The 27,291-nt window shown below is 41.1% G+C and overlaps 2 protein-coding genes across 4 annotated transcripts; both read left to right on the top strand.

The window, feature by feature from the left end:
* The first annotated feature begins 305 nt into the window (after positions 1–305).
* On the top strand, positions 306–5,122 carry thg1l (tRNA-histidine guanylyltransferase 1 like). 3 transcript variants are annotated; one of them, XM_022751861.1, is made up of 7 exons: positions 306–516; positions 667–867; positions 988–1,164; positions 1,256–1,425; positions 1,522–1,610; positions 3,232–3,339; positions 4,524–5,107. In XM_022751861.1, exons 2-7 carry the CDS (start codon positions 677–679, stop codon positions 4,683–4,685), a joined length of 897 nt encoding a protein of 298 aa, XP_022607582.1. In that variant the 5' UTR covers positions 306–516; positions 667–676; the 3' UTR covers positions 4,686–5,107. The 3 variants fall into 3 exon arrangements, with proteins under 3 accessions (XP_022607582.1, XP_022607584.1, XP_022607585.1); XM_022751863.1 differs by having other exon boundaries at positions 760–867; positions 4,524–5,106; XM_022751864.1 differs by lacking the exons at positions 306–516; positions 667–867 and having other exon boundaries at positions 1,098–1,164; positions 1,351–1,425; positions 4,524–5,122.
* A 2,249-nt stretch (positions 5,123–7,371) lies between these two features.
* On the top strand, positions 7,372–25,171 carry adam19 (ADAM metallopeptidase domain 19). Its single transcript, XM_022752003.1, has 23 exons — positions 7,372–7,630; positions 7,921–8,033; positions 8,197–8,267; positions 15,655–15,733; positions 15,912–15,988; positions 17,772–17,973; positions 18,089–18,154; positions 18,444–18,515; positions 18,613–18,779; positions 19,025–19,109; positions 19,356–19,495; positions 19,623–19,800; positions 19,916–20,005; positions 20,202–20,397; positions 21,115–21,223; positions 21,383–21,599; positions 21,808–21,885; positions 22,418–22,526; positions 22,636–22,765; positions 22,897–22,999; positions 23,077–23,463; positions 23,566–23,663; positions 23,752–25,171. The coding sequence occupies exons 1-23, from the start codon at positions 7,519–7,521 to the stop codon at positions 23,756–23,758; spliced, it is 2,886 nt and encodes a 961-aa protein (XP_022607724.1). The 5' UTR covers positions 7,372–7,518; the 3' UTR covers positions 23,759–25,171.
* Positions 25,172–27,291: the final 2,120 nt, after the last annotated feature.

The raw sequence follows: 27,291 nt of genomic DNA, 5'->3' as shown, positions 1-27,291 counted from the left end.
CTATTACTCATACACGATCTTTGATTGTACTCTTCCCTTCTTACCACAAGATGGCGATGAAACACAGATATTTGTTTGATCGCTTCGATGAAAATCTGTTTGCTTTAATGGATTATCCTACGCAGCATAACAATAATAAATTGACATATGACGTCAGATGTGTTTTTAAAGTAGGCGAGCAGACAACTGAGAACCATGAGCTGTTTGTTTCCAGTTAATTGTTAATTATTAATTCCAGGCTTTGCTCCGGAACTTCTGTTCGTTGTGTTTGCTGCACCACTACGACAGAGTTAATTGACGGACAAGTCAACGTGTGTAGTGTGAGATGATGGCTGTTTTCGAATATATTCACATCAATTAAAAACACAGCTTTATTATCATACTACATCAAATGTTGGTGTTTGTGTAACTAACAAAATAGCCAGATATAAGCGTATGAAGTAAACGTGTTTCCCAGAAATAGCCAACTTGTGCTTACTGAAGGTGCAGAGGACTTACACTCTATGACATCCAAGTGTAAGTACTAATGCTTATGTTATAATGGGGGAAAAGAACATGTAATATTAGATATCCCGTCATGAGTTGGATCTGTTTATAATATCTTTGATATAAAAATGCTATTTTGGTAGAAATTTTACCACTATTGCTTATGAATTTTGATTTTAGGAGGACCCTCATGCTAATTGGAAAGGTCAGCAGATTTGTTGGACGTGTGAGGTCTTGTGTTGTTATACCATTGGCCCGTGTTTTTACCTCCAGCAATATGGCAAAGAGCAAGTTTGAGTATGTCCGCAACTTTGAGACAGATGACACTTGTCTACGAAACTGCTACATAGTTGTGAGGCTGGATGGTCGAAATTTCCACAGGTCAGTTTCCTTCTCAAGCGACACATTTACCATCTCTGTGAACAAGAGTGGTTTTGCAGCAGATTGATGTACAATTTGAAACCATGCAATTGTGTTTTTTTCTCTTGCATTTTGTGGCAGATTTGCGGAGCAGCACCAGTTTACAAAGCCAAATGATAACAGAGCCTTGGGCTTGATGAGCAGGAGTGCACACTCTGTGATGGAGGAACTGGAGGATATTGCCATAGCTTATGGTCAAAGTGATGAGTTCAGCTTTGTTTTCAAGAGGAGCTCCACTTGGTTTAAGAGGCGAGCCAGGTAGGAGGAGAGGAATGGCATTCTCACACATGCTTTTCATCTCTTGTTGCATCTTGCCTGACTTCATTACTCCTGCTTTCTCTTCTGGCAGTAAGCTCATGACCCACGTGGCCTCACAGTTCTCCTCCTCGTATGTCTTTTACTGGAAGGAGTTTTTCGGGGATCAGCCCATCCTGTACCCGCCAAGCTTTGATGGACGTGTGATCCTGTATCCTAGTAACCGTAACCTTAGAGATTACCTCAGCTGGAGGCAAGCAGATTGTGAGTACATATAGTGCCCTACCTGTTTTACAAATCACAAATTTGACTGTTGAGGGTAAAATGTGTCAGACTCTGCTCACGTTTTGTGTCTTTCAGGTCACATAAATAATCTGTACAACACAGTGTTTTGGACGTTAGTACAGAGGGCAGGACTCACCACAGCTCAGGCAGAGGATCGCCTAAAGGTGAGAGGAAACACAATCTAAAAATGTTGTGTATATTGACACAAATGCATGTGTTTAGGCAACTGTACTGTATGTTATAATAATGCAAAAGGCCAGTAGCACTACTTTTTATTGTTACTCCTGTTTCATTTCTATAAATAACAAAGTAAGAATAAAAGGAAAACAATACAATATCTTCAAAAACATGACAATGACATTTGCGACCTGCGAACCCCTTGCGGATATGGAAAGTTTTAATTGGGCTTCAGGTAAATTAAGACGTAACACTGTTGGTCGACAGCACATATGCAAAAGGTCATTCATATGATGTCATGTCTCCACGAAAATGAAACTCTCCACCTCTCTAACTCACTAAGTGAATGCCTCAGTTATGCTACAGATTAAAGACAGTATGTCAGCATACGAATTTTCTAATAGTGATTAGTTTTTGGTTTCCATTACTGTTGAAGGAATTAGTTGATTTGTCATTGTAAAGAAAACTAATCAATGACAGAGCTAATTGTTAAAGGTATTTATCAAGTAAATAGACCAAACATTTTTATGTTCAGCTTGCAAAAATATTTAGCAAGCTTTTTCTCCATTTTATATCTTTATAAATTTTATACATGTGTTTTTTTTTTACTGTTAAGACACGACTTTTGGTTATGATAAGGTTTGATAAACAGTAATCTTTATATTAGGCACTTTGTCAGACTAAATAATTAGTTGATTAATGGAAAATATAATCAGCTAATAAAAACTATGTTGTATGAATTATTTTGTGATTGTGAAAAGAACTTCATTCATTTAAAAAAAAAAAAAAAAAAAGTTGTTTTTAGGGCCTTTTATTTCTGATAGTGATAATGAGAGAGAGACAGGAGAGTCATGGAGAGAGAGAGGGCATGACATGCAGTCAAGGGTCACGGGTAAGATTCGAACCTTCATTGTACGCGCTCTACCAGGTGAGCCACTGGGGCGCCCACACTTCTATAAAGGTTGTTTGTAACTGTCTTTAATACAAGAATTTGTTTTGCTATCAACAAGACATAGTCCTTGATGTTGGGTGAATGCAGTTGTATGTGTTGTATTGGGTGCATTTCATTGGCCCAGTATTTGTGTGTAGTGGTCACCATGGTCACCACATTATTCTCTTCTTCTTTTTATTCTTAATAGAGATGAACACATACTCTGTGGTTTGCAACACCTCAAATTACCTCACTGTTTCTTTTTGGTGATGAAATTAAACAGAAGAGGTAACATCTTTCCATAGCACATCAGTGCTGTCACTGTTGGTGGCAGCAGCTGCCACTGACTGACACAGCTGTTCCCTGGAAGAGTCTTCATTCTACAGTGGGCTGGAGTGAGAAACTCAGATAATGTGATGACAGCTGACGAGTTGTGGAAATGTTTGTACTGGCAGCGTGTTTGGCCAACATGAGTCATTCACAGCCCATCAAACTTTTGTGCTTCCCAGTTCCTTTATCACTTAAAAAACAATTCTTTGGGAAAGTAGCTGTTTTGTTGGTGGAGGTTAATTTCAGGAAATTGTACTCTGCTTGTCCAGTGAGACATATCATTTGAGTTCATTTTTGTTTACACCTCTAGTACTTGAATTCTAACTTTGTGTTTTTCCTCTTTTCAGGGAACATTAGCTGCAGATAAAAATGAGATCCTGTTCTCAGAATTTGACATCAACTACAACAATGAATCTGCCCTCCACAGGAAAGGCACCACTCTCATCTGGGAAAAGGTGTGCTATTTCAAAGAGTTTGAGTCTGCACAATTATTACATAGAAATTGACATAGAAACTCCTTCTCTCATAAATACGTTTGGTTTTCAATGTGTGAATACAGCTTTTCTATTCCTTCATTGTAGCTGCTTCTACCTCACCCGTGTCACCTATTTCCACTTTGGTCAGTGATGTCTTACATTGTTCCTGACATGTCTTTTGTGTCTGGACATGTAGGATTTTTAGTAAAGGGGGATGCATGTTCCTTACATAACTTTGGCTGCTGTTTTGTGGAGAATTTGTCTCTTTTTCTTGTAGTTTAGGGGTTTCTTCCTGTTTGCTTGACAAATATCAGCAGGAAATTATAAGTCACAAGCAGTTTTGTGTGAAACCAAAACTTGACTTTTAGAACGCTGAGTTTTCTGTCACCACTTTGAGTGTGCCCTTAAATACAGGTAGACTTTTCAACAGGTCCCTGCTCATACTGCACTTGCACCTATACCTACCAGCATCTGTAAAGTTAAACAAAGCATAAGAAATGACTTTCTGTTATATCCTGGAACTGTTTCTTGGCCTTGGTGTAGTGTGGTATCACTCTTCTCATTTAACTCAACAGCATATTTCCTGAGATGTTGAAAAATTCCTTTCCCTTACCTTTAAACCTGCAGTGCAGAACATTTGTCTCAAATACACAATGAGGAAATGAGGAAAAGTCACACCAATGGTAATCTGTGTTGGTCTTCGCAATTGATAACTTTCTTTTTTTAAGACTGTAATCCTTCCTCTGAACTCTGAGTTTCTTCTTTGTCTGGAGCATCAGAAACTTTTCTTGGACGCTTCCTACGGTTTTCTTCTATAGGCTCCACCATACTCCTAGTTGCTGTAGCCTTCGCCATCTCTGTCGCTACGGTCGTTCCCCTCTTCAGCTCTGGTGAATCAATCACTGTCGGTGTATGTAAAAGCCATCACTACCGGCGGGCCAGTGCAGGAATGTCTCCTCAGGCACCAGATTCAAAACTCCAGTATACGGCAAAATACAGAAAGGTTTAACTTCAGCTGATGGGCTTAATCGGCACTTTGTGAATTTGTTTGGCAACGGCCTGAATATAATGGAAGTTCATTTATACGTCATCATATAGATATATTTATATGTAGGTCCTGCACTCCGGCTTTAATTGTACTAATCGTATTCCTCATTCTCCAGCGAAATGAAACTGTCACTAAACGCATGAAGCCTCCAGATGAAGAGGAGAAGCACGTACCTGTGATTCGCAGCAGGAGAAGGGTGCAGGCCTACCACTGCGACATTATAGGAGACCAGTTCTGGGAGGAACACCCAGACATCCTGGAAGATGACAACTGCTAACAGCTCCACTCCTGATGGAGGAGAATGACTCAGAAATCAGTCTGGCCAGAATGGTTGAAGTGGACCCATATTAGCAATGACTCTAGGGGGACAGCCACAGCTTGATGTCACCCATTAGTACCTGTGAAAGCTTTGAAAGAGCTTTTTCTGAGACTGAAGCCTTTGATGATTGACTTTGTACAGTTACTTATGTTCATGTATTAAACTTCTCTCATAATCTTCCCTTAAAGTAAGAAGTTATCTGCTTAAATTGCATGTTGATGTCTGTCATGTTCAGAGGGAAGCAGATGATTTCATAATCTTTTGTATGCACATGCACAACAATCACACACTGATACAGACATCCACCCTCTCATCTCGAGTCTAGTCCAGTGAATCGTCTAAAGTTGCTTTTAAAAAAATATATCCTCATTTGATATCACGAATGGCATTTAGAATACTACCAGTACTTGATCTGTCTGTGTGTTTAGCATGATTCCTCTTGGCCCTCTGGCTTTTCTGCTGAGGGGTTTTCTTCTTGGTGTGGGCGTTTTGAATCTCAGCTATCGTTTAATTTTTTTCAGGGAGCAGAGCTCCTAGTGCATGAATTTTAATGATTCAGGAAGCTTGTCTGCAAAATGTTCAATATTACTTACAGTTTATAGTGAGATAAAGTAAGAGCTTATCTCGGGTAGAAATAAGCAGAGTAAAGCAGAAACAAATACCTCTGCAGTAACGAGTGGCCTTGTCTTGCAGCCAGGACACCATTTAGAGATGTGAATGGATTCATCGGCCTGCACTGTCATCAGTGCTAAGAATACCTCACACACCCTGTGTACACTCTATCCTTCTGACATGTGCTCTCTGGCACATTTATCATCACACTTATAAATGACCGGCTCAGTATGAATGGCTGCTGGAAGCTAGACATGGTACTGTATTTTGTTACTGTAGTAGGTTACTGGCGGGTGTTAGAGTTGTATTTTTGGTTCTGTGACCTTGTTAAAAGCATGTACCGTACTTTATGTAACCAGGATTCAACTCCTTCTATTGGCATGCAGAATCAAATACATTAATATAGGTCTGTTTGTTTTAATCAGACCTCTATAATGAGTAGATGTACAAAAACACTTTTATAATAACAGAGGTGGCTCTTATGTTGATGACATAAACCAGCTTTCTCCTTAGATCCATTCCCTTGGGCCACTGCCAAACTCAGCTCTTACAGTGACTCAACATATGGCTTCATGGAGGAGGAGAAATGGTAGAAACCAGAGTATGTGGCAGTTGTGCTGTTATTTAAAGAGAACATGTATTTACATGCAGGGCCTATAATTAAGCCTATAGGCCTACTGGTTGGAAAATACAGATGAAATAATCCACACTACCTCACAAGAATTGTACTTTATTGGCTCTTTTGAAAAAAATTCTTCTCAGATCTGATTGGCTACATATCAAAATAAACCATATTAACATCTTATTGTTCAGTTTGCAATTACAAGCAACCGAGTCTGAAAAAATGTTAGTCAGCCTCAGATATGGTGCAAATTTCTGACAGTGACCAAATCTTCCACATGGGAAAAAAAAAAACACTGAACTGTCAAAATGGTGCTAACATGACAGCAAAGCATCTGTTGTTAGCAGTTACAGCAAAATAAAATCCACTGTACACAACTGCAATCGACTCAGTAAATTTAAAATGATAGCATATGTTTTCACTTGCTAAGGAGCCGCTCAATAACTCAATATAGCAAGAGTAGATATTTAAGGCAATTTAAATTGTATCAACTACAAGGCTAACAGTTGGGATAGCCATCTTGAAATAATGCATGAACACAGTAACATGAAATTTTTCTGTTTTTTCATTCTCATTTTATACTAAAACAATTCAAAAATGCACTCCATCAATGTTACAAAATTTAATTGAAATGTAATAGTCACAGGCAGTACTATTCAGGTGGTGAAGACAGTTAAATAATATCTTCAGTGCCTCTGGTGGAGCTTGAGGAGATAACCCTAGTGATGTCATCTGGGTTATCTTGGTTTGGGCTTAAAGACTACAAATTTAAAATAGAGAGCCTTTGTTACAAACTGGAGGCACTGAGTCAGAAAGTTGTTGGTATTAACCAGGCAGGCCAGGGGAAAAAAAGCCATTAGTTGCATGATGGGAAATGTAAGATCCAGCATTTTTTGGACCTTTGCCCCTTTACTAGTAATTAAAAATGAAGATGTTTCAGACTCTCCTGCTTAAATTCCAACTCTTGTTTCTTTAATCTGTAGCTTCATACTTCCCAAACCTTACGGCAGTGCAATAGTAAATCACTGGAGCAACCTATCACTTTAAGAAATAGTGATAACATGAAAAACTGCAGGTAGTCCTTTAACAACCCCTTCAACTTAAAACTGCTTTGCTGTGGGATGATGGTTATTTAACTATCATGGTTATAATGATAATCTTTATTGTTATTATTGATTAAACGCAAAAAATAGACAATTTTGGCTAAAATTGCGCATTGCTCCTTCACCAAGTATAAGCGCGATGTTAAGTGTCAGTTGCTTTTCATCCATCATTTCATCATTGTCTTGCTCACCTCATCTCGTCTTCTCCTTGAGCGTGTAACGCAGGGGAGGGGTTGAAAATGAGAGAGCGCACTGACCCTGTAAGTAGCCGAATATCTCATTTAAGCAGCAGCAGCAGCAGCAGCAACAACGGCGGGAGAGGCGGCGGCGGCGGCGGCCTATCGCGATGTCACACCGGCGGCGTTTTCTCCATCTTATGTGAAACACCCAGACACGTTTACCGCACATTTATGTCTCAGTTCAGCGAATTCATTTGGAGCCGTTTGTATTTAGAATGCGTCCAGGAGCACGTGCCCCTCCTCTTCACGCCGCGCGGTCTTCCCTGTGTGTGTGTCTCTTAGTAGTTTTCCTCCAATGTGTTGAGGCTGCAGGCGCTGTGTATGATGGTGAGTCTGATTGTTTCTCCGAGCCGTGACTGAAATTGTATGTTAAGCATATCTACCTGTCTTGCAGCAGCTAGGCTATATCATCTTAAAATTCAGTCACCACGTGTTTGTTTGTTGGTTATGCAAAATGTAAACAGCAGTAGGCTATTATTTATTATTTTTATTTATTTATTTATTTATTTATTTTGCTAAAAGTGAGTCATCCAATGCACAAATGAAAAAAAAAAATTATACCTTCCTCTTAGATGGTCCTCTGCCATGTCTCCACACTTTGTTCTGTTTTCCATCAGGAATAAATAAGCAGGGTTCACTGAAGAGCATCCTTGACCATGTACAGAGTTATGAGATTACTTATCCCATATGGCTGCATCCTCACAGACACAGGAGGTCTGCCAACAAAGAGGTGAGCCAGTTTCTCTCTCTTCCACTCTCTCTCTCTGTCCCTTTGACTCATAAAATGATTACAAAACACAGGCACACATTTTAATCTTGATATAAGTCAGATCTTGTTTAGTGATATCTATCCTGTTACCTGATGAGCTATATCTGTTTTTCTTTCCTTCCAGCATCCTGCAGAAACACAGGTTCTGATCTCAGCTGAGGGCCAGCAGCTCAGAATACACCTGGAGAAAAATGAGTGAGTGATTAGAAAAATGTTTACAACACTGCAGTGTTTTATACATGCGATTAGAGAAGTTAAATGTCTGGCAACAAACAGGAGGAGTTACTTGGGCCAAATTATTCCCATCTGATTAAATCAAGTTAGAGCATCAACATTGGCCTGTGTATGTGTAGACATCCACAAGACGCCCCGGCAAAGCTCCATTTATTTGACCAGATGTTAGCTGTCACAGACACATTTATAAGGTCAGTGCCCCTTCGGGTGCAGAGAGGGGGATGGCTTTGGACGACAGAGGGTTGACACCCGATCTGTGTGCCTTGGGCAAACAAGAAGTAACAGGATTTGAGTTTCTGCACCCAACATCCTGTAATCTGATGGAGCGGTTCCTGTCCAGTAACAATGGGATGGTGATAGGAAGGGAGCAGAGCATCTCTGAGTTTAATGAACATTGTGATCGCAGGGCAGGGAGGACTGCAGCTCTTGAGATGTCAGTGGTGACAACAGAGCTGTGGTTTATCACCTCTGGATTTGAGCCAGTGCACAAATGGAAAGGGAAGCTTTTATGAGCATTAGAAATAGAGTCCATTTTTACCATCAGACGTTTGCTCTCTCTGCCACTCATTCAGTCAAAGGCACACACATTAACAAACCATGACTCCACTGTGTCTGACTGACCATGCCCTGAGGGATTTGCCCCCCTGCTCTCCCTCCCCAGCAGGTGGTCGCACTGTTAGATTTCCTCCTGGGCAAAGAATTTTCATCAATCACACGCAGTGTTTGTTTATGTATGTGTAGTTAGGAGAGAGACAGAGACAAGGAAAATGAAAGTTGATGTGAGATAGATTTGATAAAACTTTTACAGTCTTTTGTGTCCATTAAACTGAGGTAGAGAAGGTCTTAACTGATACAAAAATAATCATGATCATTGTTTAAAGAAAGAGGTAATGCAATGTGGTAGAAAAACATTTGAATTTCTGACATCAAGATGAGCAGGAAAAGGACATTTTGAAACTATTTTTTGTGCAACTGTTTCCTGGAACAGCAAAGCTGTGAGTGTTTCTTCATGCTCCAGTCGACACTGTAGAACAAGAGTGCAGTGATGTGAAAGGAAGGGCAGATACCAAAATGAGACATTTTAAGGCAAAAAAAAACAGATGCTGTTTCCTATTAAAGAAACACATCCCACATCCTAAGTATTGATTAATTAATGTACTGTGTCTGAGAGCTTTATTGACCTGGAAAAGCCGTGTAAATACTCTTTACTGCTCACTGTGATTTTGTGTTTCATTCGCTTAAGTTTCAGCCTTTCATGCTTGTACACATGCATGCCACAATTCACTTACAGACTGTACAAAAATTATTAGAGAGAGAGTTGTTGCAATACTATATTACTATTTGAAAGGTTTCTGGTAAGTAAATCTACTCATCAATCCGATACCACGTAAAGTATTAATACACTTTCACACCCAGATAAAACAGTAGTTTTCCCTGAAGTCAATTCTTTGCTGCTGTAAAACTGTAGCTTACACAGAAGGTCGCAGCCAATGGCAACTACTGTTCTAGATTGGCAAAGAAAAATTGATTTCCTGTAAATGTGTAATGGTAGCTGTTAGCAAAAAGTCAGCAATTTGGCAACATGTTACAATGGAAAAACCAACCAGTGAAAAGACAATGTGTACAGTATGCAAGGCTTTAATTTCGAGGGGTGACACTAGTGTTAGGAGAACTAGAGTAGACATTGTTATTTATTTCAAGATTTATTTTTTATGATTGACAGTCAAGTTAGATAATAAAAGAAAGATTCTATGGCATTCATGTACCTGTTCATGTTTTATAAAGGGTTTAACCTGAGCCATGCCATACAACAATGATAACAATCACATCACATCCATACAGGGTTAGCATACAGCTGCTAATTTTTTTTTTTGATGCACCGGTATCGGACTGAGACTCGGGATCGGCCGATACACAAGTTCAGGTATTGGAATCGGTATGAGGAAGGAAAAATAGTATCGAGTATCGAAACATCTCCAGGGAGGATTATGTGTCTTTTTTTTCAGTTAGTAGCGCACTGATCTTTGTTCAACATAATGTCTCATGTGGAGTTTGGATTTTATGAAAATGATTGTTCCACAAACGTACAAAGTTAATAATAATACAATAATCTAATAATAATTTATACAACACCTTTCTTAATAAAGTTCCAATGTGCTGCATAAGGGAAAGCAACAGTATTTGTGTTTACGTTTTTACATCTGCACTGTCATATTATTTTGAGTGGAGTTGTTTTCTAAGCCACTGGGAGGATCCACTGAAAATCTATAAATTGAACAATAAGGTTCACCTCCTCACCCCATCACCCACCAGTGCTTCCCCTCTTTCCAAGCCTTAACAGAGAATCCCATACAGCACTTACTCTCCATGGAGATCAGTGTCTGAGTTTGGTCAGAAGCCATGGAAAATGCTGCCAGTGTCCATCTCTGCATCCTGGCTACTCCCTTATGTCCTCATTGACCCTGTAACTGTTACTGTGACAGTCAGCAGATAAGGGAGAACCCAAATTAGCTGTGAGATTGTCTTGATCTTATCTCTCCGTTTATCCCCCTGCAGCATTTCTGATCTCTTTTTTTTCCCCGCTACCTCTTTTAATTCCAGTCCACGTCTTCTGGCCCTCACTTAATGTATCACTTAATCAAAGCATAAAGGACGACATGGCTGTGAATTTTTATGGGCATCAGTACTCCCTGTGGCTGGAGTCCAGAGTCAGTCCATTTATGTCCTCCCTGGTCATTCTTGGAAATGTGTGCGTGCGTGTGTGTGTGCACTTTGTGTGTGTCTTTTTGTGGTTTGTACGTGCTAGAGTGTGGGTGTCTGTGTGACTGCCTGAGCTTTTATCTTAATGAAAGGCAGTGGTGCGCTCGTAGAGGGATGATTTGGTTAAGAGCCAGTCAGAGGCTAAAGTGTGCTGACTCATTGGGCAGGAAAGGGGATGTAAAAATGGAGCGAGAGGAGGAAACAGTGGAAGAAAGTGAATGATGAACTGGAAGAGGAGGAGAAGGGTTGAGGTGACAAAAGTCATGGAAAGAGGAAAGAAGGGACAGTTGGGTTCAGTTTGGGTATGAGTTATGTGCGTGTGGACAGCCTTGCTTCCTCCTCTGTATGACTTTCTCCGTTCTTCTGTTTAACGCCCTTGCTTCACTCCCTTAAGTGCATGAACCTGAATTAAGCACTCTCTTGGGAAATGTACCCATCATTGTTCCTCCTCTCCTCTCCTCTCTTCTCCTATCCTCATATGTCTTCCACTGTCCAGCCTAAAAACGAGCACCCCATTTTTTCTCATTCCTTTGCTTCCCTCACCTCATCTGATATTCCCCAGGGCTCTAGAACAAATATACATCTCCCACACGCTCTCCGCGGGTTAGGGTTTGGGAGACTGTGGCCACACGCAGACAGGCGACACACACAGACACACACAGACACACACAGACACACACAGCTCCCCAAAAGAACACAAACACGACTCAAAGCACAGACCTGATGGATTGCAGGTCTGGGGAGCACAGAGCGAGGGATGCATTTGCTTGTCCTTGTTGCCCTTGTGTCTGTGTTTAGTCTCACAACGGTGCGGTCCTGTCTGCTTAGATGTCTTAATCTAGGCCTCAGTGTTATTGTGTGTGTTGGGGAAACACTCACACAACAGAACATTAGCCTCCCTGTGCAATAAAAGCCTCTTAATCATCCATTGCTGAGTGGTACTATAACTTTGTGTCAGCCACCCCCCCCCCTCCCTCCATCCACTCTTGTGCAGTGATGTCATCTGATACTATGAGAGAATGCGACCCACTGACCCTAATGCATTACCCCACATCTACTTCTCCTCTCTCCCCGCTTCCCTATCTCCCAAGTACATTAGCATTACTCCCCCATCCCGTCTTTCTCCTTCTGAGGCTGAACCAAGCCTTTGTCTCAGCCTCGCTGCCAGACAGTCCTGATTCAGCCAGTATTTCGCTGCTCAATCACAGCGTCTGTCTGAACGCTGGAGGACATCCAAACGCCCGCCGTTGCAAAGAGGTTTTCACAGTGTTGATTTGAAAGCTGTCGCAGTGTTTACCACAATGCAATTAGGCATAAGGGTTTGCGGTGTTCCAAGAGTCTTGGTGCAAGGTTTTATAATGGTTGACTTGAGGCTTGGCAATGAAGTTAGCATACCGGTTTATTCTACCTGTTGCTGCAGCGATTAAGACTGAGTTCAAGGTCTTTGGGAAATCAGAAACAGAATCGACTTTGTCCTGAATGACGGTAAACTGAATATCTTTAGATTTTGAAGATGTCTCCTTGGACATTTTAGAATATTTTTGAGCATTTCACTGACTAAATCACACCCACATTGAGTTGGTCCTCTGGCTCAGTCCAGTTTAGGTTTGTAAGAGTGCACTAAGTGCTTCTCCCTGTCACCAGTTTAAAACCAATGATGTATAAGGTGCAATCCAAAGTCTGTTGTGGTGCAGATTGGCTTTACCATGCAGAAACACGGACTTCTATTATTTTGAAGAAAAACAACAAATTATTATACCATACTAAATACTGTATACCACTGTAAAAGGATTGATTTACTCTACATATATTTTTTTTGTCACTGAGCACTGCCATCTACTTACAATACACACTATACAATACAACTTATAAAAGAGAGAGCTATTTGACTACACCCAATTGCAGAATACAACATTAAGAAATAGGGCAAATCTTTTACTACTGAAGACAGCGTTGAGCCAAAATGAAACTAAGTGGTTTGATCATACCTGCAGGTTGTTTTGTACGCCCATTTTGGTTTGTTTGGTTGTTTCTTCAACATGAATGTTTATTCAGTTTAGCAGTTAAATAAACTGGCATTTGGTACAACTACAATTTCTATGGCATTATAAAGTCTATAGTTTCTTTTCAGTGGAGCAGACAGTAACCATGTAAGCATGTAGCAAAAACATAGTGAGGTTTAAACTTTTTTCATAATTGATGAAGAAAAAACTCAAATTAAGCTGGTATTATCCTTTAAGTGGGGGCTACAGCTTTGTTAACGGTATGTTGTGTCTGTATGTCACACAGTGGAAGGTTATAATGCCATCAGTCTACTAGTGTACACACTATTATCCCCAAGGACTACTAATGCAGCTGCATGGGAGAAAAAGGTACAATGTGGGAAAGAATGAGAAGTGATCGTCTTTCCTGTATGGCGTCTGTGGAACAGCAGCAGAGTGAAGCTCAGTCCATCATCAGCCATTCTGTGATAGACAGGGTTACGCAGATGAGAGGAGAACATGATGGGAATATGTCAGGAGTCAGAGAAGTAGGAAAACTAGAGGAAGGCCAGATATAAATGAGGTCAGAGGGTCAAATCACAACACAGCGTGGATTACCCCGTTTATGGTGACATCAGCCGGATACATTACCACTGAGCGATCATTTTTAAGTTTTCTCGCAGGCAGCTTGTGTGTGTGTGTGCATAAGGAGTACCCCACCCACCCCCCAACCTCCAAGTGGCAATCTGTCAAAGGATGAAGCAGCCGTTTTCTGTCGCTTGTCGCTGATTATATCAACAGGCTTTCATTGTTTCAAGAGGCTCGTCTCCTTCAGGGCATCTGATGGGAGGACAAAAGAAAAATCCCCGTCTTCCCTGCATTTGTCTTCATCAGCCTTTAAAGGCATAGTTTGACATTTTGGGAAAACCCACTTATTTGCTTTGTGGCTGAGAATTAGATGAGAATGCCGATGCCGCTCTCAAGTCTGTAATGCTAAATATGAAGCCACAGCCAGCAGCCGGTTAGCTTAGCTTAGCATAAGATGTGAAATACGGAGGAAAGATCTAGCCTGGTTCTGTCGCAGTAACTAAATCCACCTACCAGCACTGGTAAAGCTCATTAATTAATGCGTTAAATCTTTTTTGTTTAATCAGTACAAAAGGTTGCTATTCAGCATAACTAGCTAAAAAATTTGTATTTCAGACAACCTCCCGTAAAACCACAATTTATCAGTTTCTATTTCAGTTGTTGCACAGAGTGAACAAACTAGATATAACATGTTCATCAGTGAGCTTGAGAGATGTTGCTAGGAAGTTGTTGTTACCTTTGAACAGAGCTACGTTTGCTGTTTTCCTGTTTCCTTAACACTAACTGGCAACCGAGTCTAGTTTCATAGTTACAGACACAGACATGAAAGCAGTATTGTGATCTAACACTCAAGAAGAAAATTATTACACTGACTTCCACTCATTTCATCTCGCAAAATTGAAAAGGGAATAACTGTTAATTTTGAGAAACCCTGAGGTAAAGCCACAAGCTATTTAGGATGAAAAATAAATGAAGGTAGATGATAAATAATAAAAATCGTACAAGGACTAATCAGTGTGGGAGGATCTTAGGTCTGTCTTGTGTTTGTTTTAGACTTCAGTCAAATCCACTCTTTCAACCAGCATCAGCAGATGCATATAGGTTTCCCCACAGCTTGATTTCACTACTGCTACAGTCTGTTTGATGGATCTGCGTTAGGCTGTGGGGGGAGAGATGAAGAGAGATTTCAAGAGACGCAGCAAAAGGAAACCAGATGTGAGGCAGACTGAGAGACTGAGTTTATGAATGAAAACAGGAAAAATGGATTGAGACAGAGTTGGAAGGAGAAAGACAAGAAAACAAGCATCTGTACGAGATGTAAATATTGGGCCGACACGTTGACACAAGTTTGACAGAAACAGCCTGAGAGTTCAAAGACACCCACTCAATCACACACACACACACACACACACACACACACACACACTGATGGAGAGTAAGAGGAATGTAAATGTAATGTTCTATCACAATAAAATGAATGATTCTCTCCATATGTGTACATTTAGCTGGTTCATTAGCCTCTTCTGTCCAGATTTTATTGTATACTAATTGAGAAATTCCAGTAATAGAGAACAATAGGAGGCTATTACTAAATAATAGAGAGCCAAACAAATGCAGCCTGGACATAATAACAAACTTTTAGTCTCATAGCATAGGAATGTTACTGTCTCCTCTTTCAGCTCTCCAGGAAGGAAAAGGGTCATATGGGAAAGGTATATATGGATTTTATTAGAGCCAAAAACACTTTCCACATTCTTTTTTGTATTTTCTTATCTCTGAGAGGATCTTTGTCTAAATCTTTAAAGCTGTCTGGCTCTGTCAAGCGTCTCTGTCAGGATGAATGTTTTATGAGTCGTGGGCTGCTGGAGAGAATCTGTCTTCTTCTACCTCCTCTGTTTCCTGCAGCTTTTATGCTGTATATTTTTTCACCATCACTCCCCCATATTGTTGCTGAATGTCAGACACCACATATATTCTCTTTCAAATATTCCCTGAGTTTGTGTTTTGCTTTTCCCTAGACAGCTGTTGGCCCCTGGATACCAGGAAATATGGTACAGTCCTGATGGAGCTCGCAAGTTCTCCTCTCCCGCCAACACTGTAAGTCTCTGAGACAGTTACAAATGATCAGAGGAGAGACATAAACATCAATGCAGTTGATCAAATACAATTGTCACAAACAATGTTCTCTGGTTGAATGGCAGTCTCTCTCACCACTGTGTCATCTTGCTTCCCTCCAAACAGCTGTGTGTTGAGCTTGGTTGTTTCTGTCTTTCAGGGACACTGTTTCTACCATGGGACAGTTCAGGGTATTGAAGGTTCCAGCGTTGCTGTTAGCACATGCTTAGGACTCAGGTAAGTAAAACTCCACCATGGGCTGTATTCATAAAGGTTTCTAATATTTAGAGTTGGTCCCACTGGTGAAAGACATTTCCTTGATTCTAAGAAGTCTCCCATAAGACAAAATCCCTCCAAAAATAAAAGCCCATTCATGAAGACAGCTTCTACAGTGAAGAGCAGGGAAGACGACTTTTCTGTAGCCTTAGAGTTTCCTCATGAAAAGAGTAAAGAGCTGCAAGAAGTGAACACAGCAGCAAAGTTTTTGAAGTACTGCTGACAGGAAGTGGGGTGGTACAGATTAGATTATGCAGGGAGAAGGTTTGTGACTGATGTTATCAAAGATGTGTTAGCGCCGTTCACTCACTGAATTAAAGCTATTGCCCCATTAGCTCTAATTTTACAGCCGCAGTTCATCTGTTTTCCAGCTGACGTGCAAAACATTTTGGGCCAGCAGGACAAAATGAGTGGATACGAAGCAATTTACACAGTGTTGCCAGACTCATTGATAGAATATCCGTCTACGTAATATTTACCATTGTGGTCCACTTGCCAAAATACAGGAGAGAATTTGTGCAAATGTGAAGCCATTTTCACAGCTCTAAATATCACTACCAGGAGAAACCTAGCTGGGGAAACAAGGTTTCACTAATATCCTACCTCAGGTTACACCTCAATATACATGATACCTAAGAAGCCCAGTTACTTACATTCATATACAGTAAATGCACTAGTTTATATCAATATATCAAATCAAATATATCAAATAGTTTGGTTATTTTCTCAAATAAAATTTATGAATGACTTTTTTGTAAGTTTAAGTGTCAATTAGTGTAGATCCAGCAGCAGACCAGCAACAGTTCAACCACACATCCGTGCTGATAAAAGTCATTCCAGTTTTAAAATATTCCTAAATTATAAGGCATATAATATTGTCTGTGAACATCATTTTAAACCAAAACCTGCAGAGATTGTTGTCAAACCGTGCTTGAATAAATGAGTTAGACAGGAAACAGTTGTGTGCAGTGTCGGGTGTAGTCCAGTAGGTTAGTAGGTCATTGGCTCCAGAGTTGGTTCATTGAGTACAGTTCAGTATGGAGATCCTGTGTTTTCTCCTGGTGTGGCTCCAGAGCAGCTGATATTTCCTGCTGAAGACACTCAGAGAGGATGAGACCGGCAACAGAGGAGGAACTGGCAAACCCAGACAGAAATCGTAGCCATATGTGTGTTTCTGCGGGTTCATTGCTCTGCATCTGGAGGCTGGATTGATACATCTTTTTAGTAATGTAGATTCTCTGGAGAAATGCAAACACAGCATAGAGAGACACTAACATGTGGGCGTCTGACCTCTCCAGATGTTTCTTACAGCTGTTTGACCTGCTGCTGAGTGCGTGCTCATGTGTTTGTGTCAGAGTCTGCACTCTCTCGGTTTTGTGAGGAAGCCAGAGGATTGTGTATCGCTTTGTCTGTCCCAGCGGATCCTCTTTTATATACACTAGTAAATCACCGGAGACATGTGTCCCCATGCTTCACCCATCAGTAAAAACACCACAGCCAAATAAAAAAAAAGTCACAATCTGGCGTGCAGCCTCGTCGTTTGGATTGAAAATGTAATTCAAATTAATGGAAATTAAATGTAATCATATCATTTGAAAGGTTATAAGTGACAATGTTTGCAGGAGAAAAAATGTTTTTACAGTATGCCACAACATGCTACAGAAAGACGGCAACATCATTGATCCCCATTGATTTCCTCGAGGTTTGATTGGATGGAACCATGAAAAGTGCCTTGTTTCCCCAGGGGCCTGATTTCTCTGAACACAAGCGTGAGCTACCTGATAGAGCCTCTTCCTGTTTCCATGGATGCTCAGCAGCACGCTGTGTTCAGAGCCGAGAGTCTCCATCTCCCTGGAGGTAGCTGCCTGCATCACCATGGCAACAAGGGGGACGAAGAGCAGCTTAATGACTTCATCCATGGAATGATGTCACCACGGAGCGCGAGGGTGAGTTCAGACAGGACGAGCAGCAATTATCTGCCCAAAATCCTTTTCAAAGTTTTACACAAAGCATGACGACATGTCCAGCACATATTCTGCATTAAACTGTCTCCATTTTCAGGAGAAAAGGGACCTGAGTAAGAACATGAAGTATGTAGAGCTGCTGATGGTGGCAGACAAGGCCGAGGTGAGGACACGGTTGATGATATGCTCATATTTGGCCACTGTTTAAAAAGACAGGATTTTTATGTTGTCATTCCATTCAATGTGGGAGTAGATTTTAGATCAGTCAATTTAGAGTTGATTTTGTTTTCAACTTTACAAGTAGTTCAAGTAAATATAAATCTCTGATTCACTTCCTGTTTGTTATGAGAAATATGAAAAGTCCCTTTTGAGGTTTGAGAAGAGTGTAGGTGAGTGTAGGGTGTAGGGGGGCTGTCAGTTTCAGTTAACCATGTGGGTAATGTGTTTTTCAGTTTGAGAACCATGGGAGTAGTCTCGAGAACACCAAAGTGAAACTACTGGAAGCAGCAAACTTGGTTGACAAGGTAACATCTGTTGTGAAGCAAGAAAACCACACCTATGTTTACTCATGATAAGTAAAATTCTCTGTCTGACACTGTTCCTGTTTCCCCACACCTGCAGTACTACAAGGCTTTGAACATCCGTGTGGCATTAATCGGTCTGGAGTTGTGGACCAGCCAGGACATGATCAGCGTGTCTGATAACCCACACGGCACTCTGGCCGCGTTCCTGTCCTGGAGACGCAGACAGCTCGGCGTGCTCCCCAATGACAATGCTCAGCTCATCACGTCAGTGTCTCTCACTCTCTCTCTCTCATCTCCCACTAGCCTTCCCATTTGTCAATCTTCCCCCTCTTTGACTCTAGTGCCTATCAACTCTCAGCAAACCCCCCTCCCCCCATCCCCCACCACCCCCACCCCCCAGTCCCAAACGGGCAGATCTCTGAGTTGATTTCATCTTCATTGTGTGAGACAAAAACCATTACCACTTGTATCCAGTTGGAACTAATCAGCAGTGGCGTTTCTGTCTCCAGGGGGAAGTCATTCCAGGGTACCACCATTGGACTTGCACCTCTCAAAGCCATGTGCTCCGACTACCAGTCTGGCGGAGTGAACACGGTGAGAGAGTCTAAATAAACAGTAATCCCCTGCCCATCAGGAGACAATATCATCATTTTGTTATCAGCTTGCTGCAACTTGACAGAAATAAAATGTATGGTTACTGAAAATATAAGGCTCTTATATTATTCTAATTTAAATTATTTTACATAACTGACAGTGTGTCAGTACTCATAATGTAGTGACGCCATTTTAATAATCTTCAATTCAACTTTGAGTGTCACCTCTGGCTCTTCTTTTCAAAAGGACCACTCTGAATCAGCTGTTGGTGTTGCCGCCACCATGGCGCACGAGATGGGTCACAACTTCGGCATGAGCCATGACAGTACTGGCTGCTGTCAGGCGAGAGCAGAGGACGGGGGTTGCATCATGGCTGCTGCTACTGGGTAAGCTACACAAATTACTAACATATAAATATATAGTTATTAAAGCAGAAGAAAAACATGGGTCTTAAAAAATTGATTTAATGAAGTGTTATCTTCATACTGTATTTGTGCTTCTTCTATGGTGCAGGCATCCGTTTCCACGTGTGTTTAATGGCTGTAACGAGAAGGAGCTGAAGAGCTACCTGAGCTCTGGAGGAGGGAAGTGTCTCTTCAACTTGCCTAACACCAGAGCCATATATGGAGGACAGCGCTGCGGCAATGGTTACCTGGAGGATGGAGAAGAATGTGACTGTGGAGAGGAAGAGGTCAGTGTGTGTGTGTGTGTGTGTGTGTGTGTGTGTTTGTGACTCTGGATTGTAGAAGTAAATATTTATCTTGTAAGTTTTGGCTAAGACTCATAACTTTGTTTTCTTTGTGTAGGAGTGCACCAGTCCCTGCTGTAATGCCAACAACTGCACTCTGAAAGCTGGAGCTGAGTGCGCCCATGGCATCTGCTGTGATAAATGCAAGGTACAAATACTAGAGTCTGTAAACATGTAAACAAAAAAATCTCCCTTGAAGCATTAATCCCCTGGGCTAATTCTTACTATGTAATAAACACTGTAGCTCTTGAATTGTAACTCTACAATTAACTGTTACTTCTCCTTCATTCTTTCTTCTGGTGTTTCTTAAATGTCTTCTCTCCTCCTCACCTCTCCCGGTCTAGTTGAAGAGCCCAGGTGTGCTGTGCCGTGCTCCCTCAGGACCGTGCGACCTGCCAGAGTACTGCGATGGAAAAGCAGAGTCTTGTCCTGCTAATTTCTATTTGGTGGATGGTACGTCGTGCGCAGGCGGGCAGGCCTACTGTTACACCGGCATGTGTCTGACGCTGCAGCAGCAGTGTCTGTCACTGTGGGGACGAGGTTGGTAAACTGATTGCTTATAACCTGTAAATCTTTTGTGTATACTTTGTAAACACTTTTGCAAGACTGTATGGATGTTGATTTCTACAATTAAATGTACATATTCAGATGAATTCTTGATGTAATATTATAAATATACAGTTTAGCATTACTCTACAATATACAATACATAAATTTAATTTTCTATTTTAAGTTCAGTGCCACCTACAGTTCTGACAGCAACCCACACAAAGTGTTTATTTTTGTATTAATTGAGATGGTAAAAGATTAAATCATATTGTTAATATGTAATATTGACTCAAACTGATGTGTATTTTGAGCTAAGTTGAATTGAGGAATTTTCTAAAGGTGAATGTCTTCTTTATACTCACTCATGGATATATGCAAAATTTTGACCATCAAATAGTCTCATGTCGTATCTTCAAAGCAATTAATTAAACATCCCACGCATGCTGAAGCAGAGAGGCTGGATAGTGTTAGAGATGAGCCCTCGGTGAATCACAGGATTAGGGATTGTTATTGGACAGTGTCCATATTCATGTTGTGACAGAGCCTCCCAGGAGAGCCTTTGTAGTACCACAGGAGCCACACAGAACAGTAAGGGGTGCCATCTGGTCTCCATCAGGTGGTTGCATGCAACACACTGTGCATGGGTGTGTATGTGTGTGTGCAGCAGTATTAATATGTTTCCCTGCATGTTCTTTCTTCCGACCACAGATGGCCGTCCAGCCCCTGACCTGTGTTTTAAGAAGGTAAATGAAGCTGGGGACATGTACGGAAACTGTGGCAAAGATCTGTTTGGGAAATACAGGAGCTGTAAGGACAGGTGAAGATTAAAACTTTCAGCAGCGCATACACTGGTTGATACACTCCTCCTTCAATTCTAGAATTGCTTCCACATTTCCTAATATTTAAAACGTAAACATCTTGTGGCCCTTTCTACATTGAACATGGATTAATCCCAACAAATTATTGTTTCTGCCAGGGATGCTAAATGTGGGAAAATCCAGTGTTTAACTTCAGCCTCCAAGCCCATTGAGAACAATGCTGTCCGCATAGAAACCACAGTCACTGTGGGCAACAAGAGGATCCAGTGTATGGGAACTCATGTGTACAAGCCTGGGCAGGGGCAGGAGGACACACAGGGTGATACTCTGGACCCGGGCCTGGTCATGACTGGCACCAAGTGTGGTGATGACTCGGTGAGACTCATACATGGAGATGCACTAAATAGAATTTAATATTGGGGCAAAAGGCATGCTTTTGATCTCTTTTGAAGATTTCATTATTTATTTTACTTGTCAGAAAGCGAATTTTAACTGCTGTCATTTTCTAACTGTGTGGCCCCAATGTGATTTTCTACTACTCCGTCTCTCTGACTTTGTTCCTCACCCCTCCTTCTTGCAACAGATTTGCTTTAATGGAGAATGCCGCAATGCATCTTTTCTCAGAGCTGATGAGTGCAATGCCAAGTGCCATGGACACGGGGTAAGTTTCCATGAGCATGTGGAAGGATCCTTTGAGATGGATTACCTAGGAGTGTTGGGGAAAGTTTGGCTGCTGGCCCACTATTACTGAAAATGGCAACCTTGGCAGTGGTGCAAGATTTAGATCCTTTACTTAATTAAAAGTAGAAACACGGCATTGTATAAATATATTATGTTAGAAGTACATGCCCTGCTTTGAAAATAGCAAAAGTAAAGAAGTGTTATCAGCAGAATTTACTTAGAGTATCCAAAGCACTCAGCATACAACAGGATGGTCCCTGTCACTGTTCAGTCTTAATCTGCAAAGTAAGTGTAGCTGTCAGATTAATGTAGTGCAGTAAATTAAAGTAACGTAAAGTACAAGTACCTCAAAATTTTACTTAAATACACACTACACTCGAGTAAATACTTGGTTACATCCCACTGTTGAACCTTGGAAGTACCTCTAGTCATTCACTCCAACACCTGCATGTCACTGCGATGAATTTAAACATTTACGTTGTATTTTAATGGGTAATATGTTCTCTCATCAGCTGTGTAACAACAACCATAACTGCCACTGTGACCCAGGCTGGGCTCCTCCTCTCTGTGACCAGAAGGGGTCAGGTGGGAGTAAAGATAGCGGACCTGTCAACAGCCACAGTGAGACATTTGACTGTTTTTTTTATGTGTATATATTGACAGTTCAAAATATTTCTTTGAAATTTTATTTTGCGACTTCCTGACTCTTCTCTACTTGGTGTTCCATCAGGCAGTGTCCTTCCAGTCCTGCTCGTCCTCCCTCTGGTTGTCTTTGCGGTTTTGGCTGCTGTTGGACTGTGGTGCTGCTACAGGCATAAACTCCACCCACTGAAAACTTTAGCTTCACCTCCACTACCAAAGTATGTAGTTCTGAGGTGTTTAATACTGATACTCTACCTTTAGTGACCAATTTGTAGGCGATGCGTTTGCTTTCCAAGTCCCCATGTTGTGTGGATGTACAGTATGAATGTATTTCTGTATCTCTTAACAGTTGTTCAGCCCGGGCCGAGGGCAAGCCTATGTATGCTGATGATCATGTTAACGGTCACACCAACCCAACGTTCTTGCTCAAGAAACAGCAGTCAGACCACCTGGTAAAGTAGCCCGTCATGACCCAAATGGCACTGTATTTCTATTGTTTTTGAATATTAATATAAACATTCTGCCACAGGTGAAATCCTCTCCTCGTCCGAGCCCGTCTTGCTCAGCGCGGCCCAGACATGGTATTGTGCGTCCAGCAGTGAAGCCTCCTCCCATACCTGCATATGCTGCACTGAAAAAAGAGCAGACGCCTCAGCCTCAGCCTCAGATCCAGCCTGTAGCTTCTCCTCAGAGACAATACTCTCCTCAGGCTTACACCACCCCTCCTTTTAAATCTGCCCAGCTGACTGAGCAGAAACAAAACCGGGCTCCTCCTCCACCTTCAGGACCTCCACCAGGACCCCCACCACATTGCGTGGATACTAAAAGCCGCTCACAGCCTTCAGCTGCACCTAAACCCCTACCAGACCCTCCTGACAGACCTCCACCCCCTTGTCCTGTCAACAGACCATCAGTGGTGAATGTTTTTTGTATATGTTTTTATTAAGGTAAAAAGCCATATGCAAATGTTTCCTCAGTGAACTGAACATGAAATGTCTGTCTTGTCATTTTTATGTAGGAACAACATCAAGTGAAAGGCCTGCAGGTTACCACCAATGCCCTGCAGAGAGGAAAAGCTGCTTTGGCTCCATCTGCTGGACAGAAAAAGCCAAACAGGTAAATCATCTGGTGTTTACTTTTTTTAATGTCAGTCAATGCAAAAACCCCCTCTTAACTTGTGTTTTTTTGCTTCTTCTTCTTTTAGAACCTAAACTAAGATCTCAGGGAGACGTTGGGGACCAATATTTACATCCAGAAATGGACTTCCTCAAACTGTCTTTTTAGTGGCTGGCCAAGTATACATGGCACTGCGGGATTTGATGGAATACTTGACACACTTGCTCTGTGGATTACAGTATATTTATTCTAACATGTATTGAGGAACGATGGTAGAATAATGAGAAGTTACAGAACATATCACAGCGAGTATGTTTGAAGTCTAAGATTTAGACTTAATTAGTGTTTTGTAAATTTGCTCTATGTATCTGCTGTATCAATTTGAACCAGGCAGGGCTGTGAATTTAAGAACTTTTTTTGTTTGCTTTTTTTTTTTTTTTTTTTTGTGATTATTGTCCCAGATGTTAATGGCAATGTGAAATTGTTCCATGTGTGTCAGCAGTGTTGAAACACAGGACTATTTATTCACAAAGCAAAGAAAAATGAATGTTTACGGTGTAGCCTATGTACTAAACATGGTGTCTCACAAAGAGCATCAACTGTGAGGGGATATCTTATATTAAGAAAAGATGCCAATAGTGAAGTGCTTACGCTTCTTACGCGTGAAAAATAACAGGATTTTAACTGGACTAATGGGGACCAATGAAAACCCTACATGCATGCTATAAGTATATGCTTATGCTGAGAGATACATGTGTGATGTGTGTCAAGAAATGTTAGAGATTGTCGTTTTTTAATTTTTTTTTTGTTTTAATTATTTTATATTGTTGTGATGTTGCACTTTTAACAGTCTTTTTAGTATCAAATACTCCTGAAGGCATTAATATCCTGCCACAAAGTACCAACTAGTCTCAGTCACCTTTCAAGCCTACAGGGGGTGAGTATTTGGTACCGAAAAGATTTTGTGTGAAGTATCACTTGAAGGTGACCATTCAAACCCTCGTCAATTTTATTTCTTACTTCTGTCACTGACAATAAGTGATGAAGTTGTCCTTGTCCAGGGCAACATTTCAGATAAATTCACATTAGGAGCAAAAGTGAGCCATAGTTTTGTGTACATGTATCAGTTAAACTTTCCAAAATTGCACCATAAAATTGAATGATTTAGTGTGTCTGTCCAAAGATGTTTTCAAATCTGTTCAGTGGGAGCTCTCTCATGACCAAAATACTATGTGATTACTCTTTTACCTAAGAAGACTTTATGTGACTGCAGAGGCAATGAAATAGTGATAACTCTGGCATTATTGTAAGGTACTGTTGAAAACAGTGGTTCATTTGACTGCTGAGGGGATGAACCAGTTTGGTCTGTAATATGGAAATACAGTCTGTCAGCTGCCATGTTTTACCTTCTAATCAGACCTATGCAAACTCAGGCACTGAGCAACACTGTGTCTTCAACTGGAATTTACATGAACACGTGAAGAATAAAAATATGATGTTATACATTATACATTACTGGTTGTGTTTTATCAATACATATAATCTTGTTCAGACTAGCATTTGAACACTATAGATTCAAGAGCCCATTTGAATTGTCGTACCTTTCAGTGCAGCTACAAGCAGCAGTTCCTACACATAGGTACTGTGCAATGACTACTACATTCAGGGCAATAGGAGAGAACAATTTAGAGATATAGTATGTTTTGCTTCTGCCAAAGGTTTTACAGCCAAAGGATCTGCGGCTGATCTTGCAGCATGTTAATCTAGTGTTTAGCTATACAGATAAAAAAAAAAGATGAATTTGTCCTGCACAATCAATCAGGTATTCTGTAATAGTAATTCTAAGTAGCCTATTCTCAGTTAAGAGTAGCTGTTGTTTTTTTATTGACAGCAAAACTATACTTCGTGCTAACGTTTGGTTAAAAAAACAAACAAACAAACAAACAAAACACTTCTTTATAACTAACTCAGAACTGCTCAGTATAACCCTGTGGAAAGTGTTTCATCTTCTCACCAACAGGCCACAGCTTGGCTGACAACAGTCAGTCATTCTTGAACATATATAGGAATATAACATAGGAATCGTAAGAGATGCAATTTTTTCAGAATGTTTGGGAAAAAGACATTTTAATTTCAGTTTAATTCATATGTTGGCCACCTGGGAGCAGTGCAACAACCTAGAAACAATACTGTGCCTTGCTGTCTTGCGTTCACACCTGACAAGCATGACAACTTGCCGTACATAAATACCCGGGTGTTGCACTCAAAACGGTCTAAAAATGTGTGAGTGTAAAACGATGGACACTTCTCACCCCCAACGGTCACCATGTTGGCTATGTACGTAGTGGAAGGGGAAAGACCACCAAAGTACTTTCAAACTTGTGAAAACAGCGACCGAAGAAGAAGGACACATCGTCGGCACCGATGAAGGCCTAATTTCTATTTCTCATGGCACACACAAGAAAGTAAATGGTTCATTTTAAAGTCAAATGAGAAAAGTGCAGCAGGTGGGTGACAATTACGGTCACCTGTTTAGATCGTAATTTCCGGTGAGTGCACAATGGCGGTCTTAGATTTGGGACAACACTATCCCGTTGAAATTCTCGCGCTAAGGCAGTGACTATTGCCTACTGTATTTGAGTGTACTGACTGAAGTATCCGATTTGAGACACGGCACCATACATTATAAAGTTAATATGTCGAAGGTGTTGGCAAACAATGGAGCAGACAAGGATCAATATTAGTGTTCATTTGGAGTCCTCTTTTTGGCCACCTGAAGAATGTAAGTCCATGTTTTATCAGGCTGTGCTTTTGTTTTGATGTCCAACAACACTGAGGGAAATGTCTCTTTCTGCTAAATGGCCCATTGTTCACCAGCTGGTCATTAACTTTGTCCAGCAGTAAGACTGAGCCAATACAGTAAAGTTACAGGCCTAAAAACCAAAAACAATGGGCTAAAATACATTCAGATGCTGCACACAGCTGAGGGGACCTGGACAGTTGGGTGACAATTCTCTGTGGGCTCATCACTACAAGTAACACCTTTCTGATTAAATGTAGTTATTTATTGTTAAAATTATTGTTTAGTGCAGCTTCAAATTAACCTCACTGCATCTACTGGACTGACTGATTCCTTGATTCACATTTAGGTGGAAACTTTTGTGTGTTTGCTGTTCCAAAAGAGGGCCTTTGATGTTAGCTTTAGTGTGCGGTGTGTATTTTGTGCATTTACCTGCTCCCCTCTGCTTTTTAAATCAGTTACAGATCGATAGTATTTAGGTTTAAATGATACCCCCTCTAACTGCTGGAAAATGCTGAAAGGTGCCTGCCCTTTAGATCACCACATCCTTCACTGAGATGAAAGCTCTCTGATTTATTCTAATCAAAAGACAGCTAAATACCAAGGCCAGACCCCCTGAACCAACCTTCCTCCAACACAAAAACAACCACATACACACACACACACACACACACACACTCTCTCTGGTCGACTCTCTGCGGACTGAAGAGCCAGGTGATCTTCCACAGGACCAAAGGGAGGTGAAGGTAGCTGTGACTCAGAGGGAGATGAGGCATTGGCAGGCAAAGGTTTAAGCGTGTGGCTTAATTGCAGCCAGCCTCTCCTGCT

The sequence above is a fragment of the Seriola dumerili genome, unplaced genomic scaffold (assembly GCF_002260705.1).
Source record: "Seriola dumerili isolate Sdu_G_001 unplaced genomic scaffold, Sdu_1.0 BDQW01000161.1, whole genome shotgun sequence".
NCBI classification, from domain to species: Eukaryota; Metazoa; Chordata; class Actinopteri; order Carangiformes; family Carangidae; genus Seriola; species Seriola dumerili.
This window is presented reverse-complemented; position numbering and strand designations above follow the sequence as displayed.

What these genes read in the sequence shown, in the direction of transcription:
- thg1l (XM_022751861.1), top strand. Translation starts at nt 677, where the DNA reads ATGCTAATTGGAAAGGTCAGCAGATTTGTTGGACGTGTGAGGTCTTGT. An exon ending in TGGTTTAAGAGGCGAGCCAG is followed by an intron (nt 1,165 to 1,255) that starts GTAGGAGGAGAG and finishes CTCTTCTGGCAG; the next exon opens with TAAGCTCATGACCCACGTGG. An exon ending in CAGCTGGAGGCAAGCAGATT is followed by an intron (nt 1,426 to 1,521) that starts GTGAGTACATAT and finishes TGTGTCTTTCAG; the next exon opens with GTCACATAAATAATCTGTAC.
- adam19 (XM_022752003.1), top strand. Translation starts at nt 7,519, where the DNA reads ATGCGTCCAGGAGCACGTGCCCCTCCTCTTCACGCCGCGCGGTCTTCC. An exon ending in TGGTGGCAGACAAGGCCGAG is followed by an intron (nt 18,155 to 18,443) that starts GTGAGGACACGG and finishes TGTGTTTTTCAG; the next exon opens with TTTGAGAACCATGGGAGTAG. An exon ending in CCAAGTGTGGTGATGACTCG is followed by an intron (nt 21,600 to 21,807) that starts GTGAGACTCATA and finishes TTCTTGCAACAG; the next exon opens with ATTTGCTTTAATGGAGAATG.